The following is a 12,744-nucleotide window of genomic DNA, read 5'->3' on the forward strand; positions in this document are numbered from 1 at the left end:
CTGTCATCCTTACTAACACTGAGTCACTAACCGTTGCCCAGTGTCCAAGCTGTGTGATTCTGCAATGTCCTGGGGTTTTGTATGTTTCAGTGTGTTAAAAATGCAAACAATAACAATAGAAAACATGTCTTGTATATTGCCTTTTTTTAAAAACTGTAATTGGAAGGGGGTGGGTATAGCTCAGTGGTAGAGTGCATGCTTAGTGTGCACAAGGTCCTAGGTTCAATCCCCAGTACCTCCATTAAAAGATAAAAAACCCAAAAACTGTAATTTAAGAGCTGGAGGAGTAGAAAAAGGAAGAAAGGCAAATTATAGGAGGGAAGAGAGATATTACTGAAAAGTAGAGGAGTATTTAATGTTTAATAAGTATTGAACTGTTTTGAAAGTAAAGCCTATTTTGATACTTGGAGTAGAATATGTTTTGGACGTGGGGTGGAATGCAAATTCTTCTCCTGTGTGAGGGTTGGGGAAATTCACACTTTTGCCTGAGTTACACCAGAGTCCAGCTCTGCTTTTTTATTTTAGGGACACCGAATGGCTTTCATGCACTTAGTTGGAAAAGGAACTAATAGTTATGCAGTGACTTAAGCTAAAACTAGATGTTTTTACATGTACTAATCATTTTAGTGTTCCAAGCAACCTTGTGAAATAGATATTATGCACTTTTTTTCAGTTGAACAAGCTAAGAAAAGCAAAATAACTTGTTCAGTGTCACCCTCAGAAGCCTCTGACACCAAAATTGATTAAGATACAAGATGTTTCCCAGTTTAGAAGTGTGTTGGCTCAGGGGTTTCAGCCAATAGAATAAACTAGATAATTTAAAAAATTAAAGAATAACAGATTTTCAGAGTTTTGTACTTCTTCAGCAGGATGGATGGGTGGAGAAATTTAATCCAGAAATGTAGAAAGTACCAAGCAGCCTGCAATGTAACATTCATGTGTATTATCCAGGTGGGCAGGCCAATATTTCCTCTCTGCAGTATTCCCCCCAAGGTTGGTAGTTTGTATCCACCCAGAAGGTCTTACTTAAACCCTCACTACAAGGGGGATGCTAGATAAAGGGGAGCTGGGAGTAGACACTGGCTCTGAATGAAATCACTACAGTCTAGTGAGACCCACAAGAGATCTTACTTAATTCCTTTCCTGAAAGTGAATGTTGACGTTTGACTTCCATAGATAAAAAACTATGGAAAAGGACTGTAGAGTTTTCAGTCTAATACCCAACCTCCCCACCAGTAATCCCTTATTTGTCATACTGAAATTAGTCATCTTGAAATTATAGCATCTGGCAAAAGGCAAGATAATCTCGGGGTGCTGGTGGTATGTACACTCATAGGAAACAGGAAGAGAAAGGCCTGTTAACTCATGGCCCAGAAAGAAGTGTTTTAGTAGCTCTGGTATGTTGGTGCTTCTAAGGGTAACCTTCTACTCTTAGTGGTATGGTTTGCTTTTCTTCTAGAGGATCTTCCCTCTCCCCTAATCTTTATTGTAAGTGACTTTTTATTTTGAATCCAAGAGTCTCCATGACTTCTGGTTGGAGCAAAGCTTAGAAAATAGAAAAGAAAGAAGCTATATCTTTGTAGAGAGCTACAGAATGAAAATCTGGAACTCAGAAATTTGGCTGCCTGGCTAGTAAAGTCTAGAGAGAAAAAGTTTTACTTTCTCTTTCTACCTTAGTTTTCTTTTTCTTTTCTTTTCTCTTCTTTTGAAAAAACTTTTATTACAGAGAATTTTAAAATTTACTAAAGTAAATGGTTTATTGAAAACTACTACTTTAAACAATCCTCAACTTTTGGCCAGTCTTACTTCATTTAAGGACCCACCCATTCCTTCTAGTCCTAGATTATTTTATAGCAGTTTCAGGCATTGTATCATTTCATCTGTAACTATTTCAGCATAAAGGTATATATACACTTACACAGATAACCATAACACCAATACATCCACAAAATCCTTAGTTGTAATTCCTTAATATTGTGAAATACCATTATCATACCTGGATTTTAACAGAAGTTACTTAATATTATCAAACATGCTTATCATACCTAAAATAAATTAACCATATTTACTTCTTATTGAATTTTCAATCAGGGTTCAATATTCCTAATTGTTTCTTTTTTGCAACATTTTTGCTTGTTTATTTAAGATTCATACATTGAAATCAGTCACACGCCTCTTAAGTCTCTTTTAATCTGTTGATTCCCACTCTATCTCCTTTTTTCCATTATAGTTTATTTGTTTAAGAGTCATTTGCCCTGAAGAGTTTAGCTCAGTTTGCTTATCTCTAAAATGGTGCATAGAATTCAATATTTTTGTGAGATAGATGCTTGAGAAAGATCTGTAGACGATTGCGTTTGTGAGAAATGATTAGATCTTTTCCTATGCCGTTAAAAAGAAGTACCCATCCCCCAACATCTGAAATAAATTTAAAAAAATTTTTTAATAACCTGTAAAGTTCATTTTCCTCATTTGAAGATTTTAGAGCTAGGCAGATCCTTAGAAATAATATAATCCAGTGTTTTGCAAAATTTAAAAAACTATAATCTGTAGTAAACAATCCACTAGAGAACCACCAGTGGGTCTCAATCCACAATTTAAAAAATACTGTTGTGATACAATTGTTTCATTATGTAGATGAAGAACTAGCTTCAGAGAAGAATGTGTCATGCCAGGATGACCCAAAGAATCCACAGTGGGAATAGGGACTGGAATTTCTGGCTTGCAGGGGCCAGGGTTCAGATACCCCAGAATAAGCCAGGTTCTGCACTCAGTAGCAATGTGACTTTAAACAAATTATTTGTCTCTTTGTTGATCTACAAAATAAGGACAATAATATCACTAGCCTGAAAGCATTAGGATGATTATTTAAATATATAATTAAATATGTAAGACATATATAAACTGGGCATAATGCCTGTCATGTGTTAATTTTATTAATTATTCGTATTAATTTCATCAAAGCAGAAAGGTAATAGTGTAATACTCACACAATAAAGTCCATTGGTTTTTCCCAAGAAAACTACAAGAGATACAAATCTCAAATATTTGGATTGCAACGTCTTGCTTGGTTTTGCAATATCTGTTTTCTCCCCAGTCCTTTTTTTCCCCTACACCCTAAAAGACAAAATATTTTTACTTTGCTTTGAGAATTTTGTTATGTGGTGGGAATATAAGAAAAAAAAATCATCAGGGTTAAGAATAAGTTTTACAGTCCTGGTTTGTTTTGAAAAACTGTAATATAATTGCTTACATTTTTCTGATAGGCAAAATATGCAGGATTTACATTTTTCTAATTGGGGAATCTTTGTGGGTGATCCACTCTAAGTGAATGATAAAAATGAATACCCTGCAATATAAAAAGTCATACTGAAGAATAAGACTATGAAATTGATTGCAGCTGTTGGGAATAAGAAACAGGCTACACTATGTGGAGGGCATTAAATATCTCCTGGTAGAATAGACCACATTCTCGAAGTCAAATAAGGAGTAAGGGAAGCTGTTTGAAAATAGCCTTAACCCAAGAGAAGAGGGAGATAAATGGCAGCACAGTGGGGATATTTAAGAGGATAATTATTCCAGAAGACTTACATGTTCTATATTATGATTCCCTTGTATCTTTTGATGTAGATGCCTTATTGGAGGAACTGGAACACTCCACCCTCCAGGAGAGTGATGAATACTTCAACACAGCTTCTCCTTCCCCAGATCAGCATTCCAGAAAGGAGAAGAGCCTTGCTGACATTTCAATTCAAGACGACACAAGTTCCTTCCCGGTAAATTTTCCTTTATTAGAGTATCTTGAATATAGATATTTGAGTGCATTTCTGAAAATTAACTGTATCTTACATATAACGATGTGAAAGGAGAATCATATATCCAAGAGAGAGTGAGAAAACAAAAATCCTCAATGATAGATTAAAGGTCGTTGTTTTTGGAAAGAGGAGGAGAACTGAGAAAATCATCATGGGAGAATAAGTCTTTGAAAACTATTTCTTTTTTTCTAATGAGTGCCTGTTAACAGGCAGAGTATCCCCTAGTTCACTTGGGAGACTCTGATAGTACCGTGTGGGTATCCAAGATGCATGTTGCAGTTTGGAATGGTACTCGGTAAGGCCAGAGATCACCTGGGCAAGGCCAGCTCAGGCAAATCTTCTCAGGGTGACTTTTTAGGGTTACCACTTTCCAGGTCTTATTTTCTCCTGAATATATTGGGAAATTTAATTATTTGTATATCTAGAGACAGTGAAGCTCTAGGGAACCAACACAAACAAACTAAATTTATAAAAGATCACATTAAAAAAAAAAAAAAACTCCAGAAATCCAATTTATTACTCTCTGGTTAGAGTTTAAATTATCAAGTAGAACACATACTAATATTTGCTGGCATATGTATTCCCTTCTTATGAGTAGGTCTGCATGCCTCTGCTTTATAATTAGAAGGTTGCTTAATCAGAATGAATTAGTGTAAGAGGAATTAAGTAGATGTTCTTCGTATCTGGTGGTTTTGAACTATGATATTCCGATTCATCCGTGTGCACTGTATGAAATCACCAGGAGCACAGACTTGAAATCTGAGCCTGTGGGAAGGTTTCCACTTTCACTGTTCTTCCTTCCAGCTACCCACATACAGTTGTAAGGATGCACATTTATCTCTCTCCTAGGGAGCCACTGTCTTTGTTCTCACTATGACATTATAGCCATAGACTCCTGACTGGTCCCCTTCCCTGATCCCCTTTGCAATTTATTCTCCAGATAGCAGCTCAGATGATCCTGTAAAACGTAAACCAGATCATCTCATTCTCCTACTCAGAACCCAGCAATGAATTCTCATCTCATTTGGACTAAAAGTCACAATCTTTCCACAGACCTTCTGGAGGTGACCATATATGTCTTGGTTCGCATGGAAGAGCCCTGAGTTTATGCTTATTTTTTTGACACCCTATTATTGACTTAATTTTTACTCTAGATTTTTCCATTTTTTTTTTTGTGAAGTTTTAAAATTAGTATTGGCATTAAAGTAAACCAGCATGGGTTCAGAGATCTCCACCTGGTTCTTCTGTCTTCTCTCAGTCTCCTCTAGGAGCATATAAAACACACGGGCAGTGAACAGAGTGCTTATTTTATTATAGCTAGATCCAAAAGATGACTAATGACAATGGCAGTGCCAACTGGCCCCCGTGGGCCCCCCGACTTCCTGACGTCCTTACGGGTGTTTGCCTTAGCAGAATTCACAGCCCTGGGAGGTGGCTAGCCTCATGATGACTCAGGCCCTCTTATCACAGCCCATGTTTTCCCCTTATCGGAGTCATAAATTCCCCTACCTTGCTTATGTCAGCTCATGTCTCCATCTTACTGGAGTCATAAATCCGTACTAGCCTCCTGTGTACCACAGTCCCTTACCTCACTGATAGCCAATCAGAAGGCTGTTCCCGTCCTTGGTGTGCACAGCCCCTTCCCCAATAAAAGAACCTGCACGTTCATCCCTGCGCTCACACAGGCACCTCTCGTCTGTGCGGCCCGCTGTTACCTGTAGCAGCAAACCTATTAAGCTTCTCTTTGTTCTTAAACTTCTCCTTGCCTTTGGTGAATTCTTTTACCACCTGCGACACCAGCCCTCCACGTGTCCCCCCAGAATAACTTGTCACTCTTTTCCTGATTTTGTTAAGACAAAAGCCTAACTGACAGAATCCTTTCAAGGACAATATGCAGAATGCTGGCTGTTAAAGCTACGAGCTCAAGCACAGCACTTAGGGGCAAACACCTCTGGTCTTATATGGTGGCAGGAAAAGTTTTGAGGTTTCTTTTTCCCCCTGCTGGCCATTTGGTATATCACCACTCATGCCCTGCTGTGGTCCATGTAGTTGTCTCTGAGTTGCAGGAAGCCTTCTCAGAGAGAAAGAATATGGGAAATTGTGGCTTAATATCATACAAATACCATACAAATCATGTTTAAGAAATACAGCCTAAGCATTCCTGCCATAGAGTGTAATCTAAATGTTCTTGTTAGAGCACTTTTGTCATTATTTGTATCTTAAAGCTATAACGTCTGCTTTATTATTTAGTAATGTTTTTAAATCTTGCAACAAAAATTTTTAGCAGCATTTGGCTCAAACCAAAACTACACGTTTAATTGTCTCAAGAAAGTTGATGATAGGTGTGTAATTTGTACAAAGTATTTGTCAACATTTACCATCCACCATGAGGGAAGTAGAAATATCACTGTTCCTTTGAAAAAACAGAAGACACCAATATGGTAAAGAACCATCAGAATCTACTTCCGAAGTTAATATTTAATTCAAGAAGAAAATGCCAGAAGATAGCAGTTCAACATGTGAAGCTGCAGGAGGTGTGTTTTTACATGTCATTGTGAAGCACACCTTTCCATTGGAATCCAATGACTCTTCTAAATTAATTTTGCTCGTTTTCAATTCCAAGTATTCTTGTGCTTTTAAGTAAATTGAGCTGGTGGTGATGAATGAATTGATCCCCTTTGCAAGCCATCAAGTAACATCAGATTTATATCAGTACCATCAGAGGCCTCAGTTAGAAAATCTGTTAATTCAAGATGGTTTAATGTTTTCATCCCATTCAAAAGATCAAAATATTTGGAAATTCATTTTTCTGTCTAAAATGAAACATCTGACATTGTTAATGCCATTGTAAATTTAGTTGAAAAGTCCAAGAGTGGAGATAAAATGTTTTTGTGGGGGGTGATGATATTAACACAAATTCTGGTGGAGCACCGCATTGTGGTAAAATCAATGTTCTTGCATATTTAAAAGCCTGTGGAGCAGAAATGTCCTTGGGACTGGTTGTGATGTGCACAAAATTCATTAATGCATCCAAACAAGCTGTAGTATTCTACCCATCAAAATAGAAACTTCGATTGTTGAAATTTATAAACTATGTATATACACACACACACAGTCAGAGTATATATACAGCTCATCTACAAAACTTTTGTGACAGAAGCTGATGCTGAGTCCAGAAAGACATCGGCATGGCCATGTGTATATTCTCTCTGCATTGCCTGTCATCAACTGGGTTTCAGAAATGCCTGAGCCTTTGGAAAACCATTTTGTAAAACAACCTAAATTTGGGCCACATTATGTGCAAAATCAGTTGGAAATATTTAATCAAATTATTCAATGAATGTAGCATGAAAATCTAGCCTTTGAAGTTTTTAACAAGTTGCAATTATGTGAAACAAAGCTTTCAAAAAGGAAAAAGCTCAAATTTCTCCCTACAAAAGCTGGGGAGGAACTGAACAAATCAAAGGATGAGAGATCAAATGCTTTAATTACCTACTTTGAAAATTGTGCTTTGGGAATCTTGACTCTGATGGACCTCCAGATCTTAACTGGCTAAGTTTATATTCTCCACCAGAATGGGATGAAATTGTGAAGGCCTGTGACTTTTGCAGTATCTACATTTGCTGAAATGGTAAACGGCATCTCAAATAGAGACAATTTAAGAGCTCCGTCTTATAAAAATATTATTGAAGAAAAGTGTGACTGGAGACAGAAATACAGCACCTGTGAAAATATTGGGGCTGAAATAGTTAATATAAACATAGAATTGAGGATAGCCTCCATTTAGCAGAATCTGCCCTGAACTTACAGGTTCATCTGCATCGAGAGAGACAGTATTTTCTCAATTAAAAATATGGTCTACAGAGAAGCATCAATGAAAAGTGTCAACAATTTCAAATATGTTAACCATAAAAATGCAGCTTTGCAGCAGATTGCAATTTTATAAAACAAAAAAGAAAATAAAAAAGGTCACATTGGAAAAAGACATTTTTTGCAGAAAAATTTCCACATCATAATGTTAAAGACAATAATGGCTAAGCAGCCAATTAAAGTATGTGTATATATATCTCAAGAATAGTTATTTACTTGTGCTATTTTAAAGTGTTCAAACAATCAATATAAAAGGTTTTTAAAAAATCCTTTGCTTTAATGTTCATTGCTATGTGTCATTTAAAAATATTCTAGAAAATTTTATTTTGAGTAGAATTATTTTATAGGTCCACCAATATAATAAGATAAAAATTTTGGTCAAGAAATACATATTTCAAAAATTAATGTAATGTTAATTATTTTAGTACCCTTGTTCACTCTCAGAGGTGTCCAGTTTGAATAATAAGTTATATGGTCACCCGATCTGCATGATTTTACCCTTATACTCTTTGCCTCTGTCTCATTGGTTTACTCTGTTCAGGCTACACTGGCCTCCTTTCTGTTCCACAGATGTTCCAGGGTACTTTCTACCTGGACCATGTCACCCCTGAAATCTGTATACTTTCCTCGCCTCCTTTTAGTCCTCGCTCAAGTGCCCCTTTCTCAGTGAGTCCTTCCCTGACCAATATATTTATAAATGCCATCCCTCCCCATTTCCTATCTCCCATCCCTCATTAATTTTTATTAATTATTTTTTTACATGTTAATTTGTTTATTATCTGTTTCTCCCCACCATAATGTAAGGCTCAGGAGCAATTTTTGTTCCTTTGTTTTGTTTTGTTTTTTGAATGCTACATCCCCAGACCTGGCACATGGCAGGCGCTCAGTAAATATTTGTTCACAAGGTAGGTGAACTACTGGCCAACTACTGTTTAGAGTCACTCATTATTTCTTTCGGTATGTTACATCTAATCGTGTTCTAGTCTTCCCCTAGACACCATCCTGTCTAGTTAAAGGGGCTTTGCTACGACTCAGTTTGTTTTGCGGTTCCTTTCTGAGTATGATGACTTCTCTCTTTCAGTGCTTTTAGGGCGGAGAGGGGGTACCGTATTTGTTCACCTGCCAGCTGCTGTGCTTAGAATTTGGCCTTTCTCTATGGGATGGCTGGTATTCCTCTGCCTTGTGCAAGGAGATTTCAGAGACACGCTAGCTATCAGTCCCCTTTAGAAGCTAAAACATCCTCTAACTCAGGGTGTAGACAAGCACCAGCATTCTAAATACAGAAACTCATTCTTTGCTCTTCTCTGTCACTTGTGTGTCTCAGGTGCAGCTCGTGTATACCACCAAGATCCAGGAGCCCAATGTCTACAGGTACTTTTTTTTTAAATTAAATGCTTAAAGAATTAAGGTTATTAGATAATTGTTATCCATCTGTGTTTGGATCATAATTTGCAAGTGTTTATTATTAGAATTCCCGCTACCCTCCTCCTCATCCCATAGTCTGCGAGCAGAGGTGGAATTCTGCCCAGCTGACTTGGCAGCTTCTCAAGGAGCCTGGCTTCCAGACAGGTTGTCCGGGCTGGTGGACTCTGCTATTTCTTTTACCACCCAAACAAGTGTCAATAGTCCAAGTTACCACAGATGTTTTGGCCCGGCTATTCTAGATAGCATGCTCCAGTTTACAAAAGAGAAAACACCTGTGGAAATTGCAGCAAGATGCCAACAGAATCAGTGATGAGATCAGGGCTGAACTAAGACAGTGGGTCTCCATGGCAGGGAGTATATAATGAACATACACTTCTTCCCATATTTGCTCAAAATTCATTTAGTGGTGGAGGGATTTCCTTTTAATAAAAGTTTCATTTTGAAACAGACCCACTTACTAAATCATTCCCACTGGCCAATGCAGGATTGACAGTCTACAAAAACTACAAGACCGTCTTTCCTGTTCTCTCTTCAGTTATAGCTTGCAGTTTTAAAAGTTAGACAACATTCTGGGAAACAGATTAAAGGGTTTAAAATGTAGATAGTGAAGGTTCATGCTTGGGAAACAGTCCTACACCCCATCCTACCTGTTTCCGAATTGCAGCCAATAGTGCACAAACATGGCTCAAAAATAAAAGAAGGATGTGTGCTATCAGGAAGTCTTTTTATAACCCCCCACTTCAGGGCACTTTCTACTTTGATGGGAGTAAAGCCAATTTATCAATACACACTGTCAGTGTGTTCCAGTCCTAGGAAGCTGCTTGGTGGGCATGCTTCCTAGACCTTCCTGTCTCCCCCTTTCATAAAAAAATGAAACAAAACAAAACAACACAGCAGAACAACCCCAGTTACACAGTAGGCTCTCAGTAAATATTTTTAAATTGAGGAAACCATGATTTTACTGGAAATTCTAATAAATGCAGGAACATAATATGAAAATCAACCCAGCCAACAGCGATTTCCCTGTGTACCTGGCACTGTGGTCAGCTGATGGCAGGCCCCTACTGACTTCCTCACACCCCCTCTTCTGTAGTATGAATCTCTGGTCTATTTCACAGCAGACCTGCTTCTCCTTCTTCTCTTGTTCTGCTCTGTATTCCAGGGGAGCTGACCCCTGTAGATTGGGGCTCCCAGGCTCCAGGGTCTGTTGGCTCTCAGTGGTTTCAACAACAGGAGGGACTCTAGAGAGACTGGAGAGTGAAAGGCAGAGAAATGTGAGGCATTCACTGCCCCAGTCTCTGTCTCTCCACAGCGTCTCTGTCAGCAGTTGTATCTCCTTTTATGGCTTCAGCTGGAGAAAAACAGGTCTGGTGTGATTCCAGTTTATGCCTGTGAACCTGGGCTCCTGGGCCCTGGTAACTGCCTCTATGCTTTGTCCCTTTGGCCTAATGGCTTCCTGCTGTCACTAATCTCCGGGTTCCCTCAGTGTTTTCTGCTTGCTTCTTAGCTCTCTCATCACCTAGGTAATCATGTTTCTGGATTAAATTCCTTCCCAGTGTTTGTGTTTTCCTGAGTGGACCTCGACGGATATACTTCCCATTACTGAATGATACTTACCACGTAGATCTGTGTGGGAGAGTGACAGGAAATCCAGGTGACCTAGTGAGCATGTAATGGACTGATACAAATCTGAGGTTGATATAATTCAGAACCAACAAGGCTCCTATGCACAGACAGAGCATGAGACTCAGAAGCAAGATGCCTGCTTCCAGTTTCCACCATTTCGTCTGGTTTGCTTGAATTCACCAGACATCCCTTTCCACCTTGAAAGTATATTCAATACCCGTTGTGACTATAACAACATGATAATATTTAGAAATGTATCTTTTACGTGAATAAAAATAATTTGGGGAAGAACAGGGAGAAACACTTCATAAAAATTTTGCAGAAGAATGAACGAGTTAAAAATGAAGCCCCTCACTTGAGCAGTCTGGATTCTTTCAAACGCATCTCTTGTATTTGTATCATTAAAACCTCTGAGTAATGAAGTTGTTGCTGATGACACCCCTAGGCACCTTTACCGTCTTCCAGAGGTCAGGGGACAGATCAGAGGAGCTCTGATTTGAGGTTTCTCTCTTTTCAGGAACATTTCCTATAGTGATGTAATCATCAACTCTTCAGAGCCTCTCATTTTTTATTTAGAATTTTTTTTTATTGTCAAATGAATTACTCTTAGGGTATTATGACAGTGATTGATTGCCCTTTATACACTTGCACTAGGAGTCCAGTTAGAAATCAGTAAGAGTTCTTTAAAAAAGCACAAGTTTGCCCCAATTATGAGATGGACAGGCTTTTAGGATTATACAGACCCCTATAAGAAACTACATTTATTCTACACTGGGGCACAGGGCAGAGGAGTATGTTCAGAGTCTGGGTGCCTTTTGTATTTCTAAGACACACGTCTGTGGCAGCAATTACTAAGGGATTATGACTGAAAAGAGTTGTGATGGGGGAGTGATGGAAATGTTAGGTATCTTGATTGTGGTGGTGGTTTCATAGGTGTGTACATCTATCAAAATCCATCAAATTGTACACCTGAAATATGGGTAGTTAACTGTACAGAAATTATACCACAATTAAGGTTTTTTAAAAATTAAAAAAAAAAAAAAAGACTTGTGAGAGAGGGCTCCTTTACACTTGGTGGAAACCTCCAAGGACTAAATCAATCCCTTGCATACCTGACCATTCCTGTTCTCAGGTTATAAAAACAAAAAACAACAACCAAAAAACCAAAAAACTTACATCTGGCAGGAGGCCATGTTGTACTTAAAAGGCAACTTCCTTCTTTCCTCCTACATTTTCCTTATTAAATCCTCAAACATGAGTGAGTCAGTTGCAGGACATGTTATATGCAAGAGACAGTCTTTTTTTCTTAGGAAAGATATCCATCCTCTTTCTACTTTTTCCCTAGCTGATAAATACATAAAAATAAGTAAAGTAGTAAGCTTTTTTTGTCATTTTTGAAAATATATTTAGTGAAAGACTTGGAGTATTTGGTTTTATTTATGGCTTTGTGTGTGTGTGTGTGTGTGTGCATGTGTGTGTGTGTGAGAGAGAGAGAGAGAAAGAGTGTGTGTGTGTGAGAGAGAGAGAGAGAGAGAGGGAAACACACAGTTTAGTGGGTTGTTATCTAAGCTTCTTGATTAATGTTGATTACAAACATTACTCCAGAGTCAGTTACCTGTATAACCCAGTGTTTCCACTTCTCAAAATGTACTCTATGGAAATAAATATCAGATGTTTATTTAGCAGTATTGATTACAGCAGTGAAAATCAGAAGCTATCGTGGTGTCTAACAATAAATAATTGGTTTAATAAATTATGGTACGTTATACACTTGAAAACTATGATTTTGGATTTTTTTTTTTAAGACTCTTTTTTAATGGCGGTGCTTGGGATTGAACCCAGGACCTTGTGCATGCTAAGCTTGCGCTCTACCACTGAGCTATGCCTTCCCCCCCCTGAAAACTATATGGTTTGTGTACATCATTTTAGAAAACGGTTTAATGATAGAGAACACAAGCTTCACAGGCTGCAGACCCAAACTCTGTTGTTCACCATCTGCATTGTGTAGAGC

The 12,744-nt window shown here is 38.1% G+C and overlaps 1 protein-coding gene across 2 annotated transcripts in view; it reads left to right on the forward strand.

The window, feature by feature from the left end:
* The window catches only part of LPXN (leupaxin), a 35,576-nt gene that overhangs the window by 4,848 nt on the left and 17,984 nt on the right, over positions 1-12,744 (forward strand). For both annotated transcript variants that reach the window (XM_010956319.3, XM_074371976.1), the window contains exons 2-3: positions 3,628-3,773; positions 9,007-9,053. In XM_010956319.3, coding sequence (XP_010954621.1) covers positions 3,628-3,773; positions 9,007-9,053 — 193 coding nt within the window. The remainder of the gene's footprint in view (positions 1-3,627; positions 3,774-9,006; positions 9,054-12,744) is intronic.

This window comes from Camelus bactrianus, chromosome 10 (genome assembly GCF_048773025.1).
Source record: "Camelus bactrianus isolate YW-2024 breed Bactrian camel chromosome 10, ASM4877302v1, whole genome shotgun sequence".
Taxonomy (NCBI): domain Eukaryota; kingdom Metazoa; phylum Chordata; class Mammalia; order Artiodactyla; family Camelidae; genus Camelus; species Camelus bactrianus.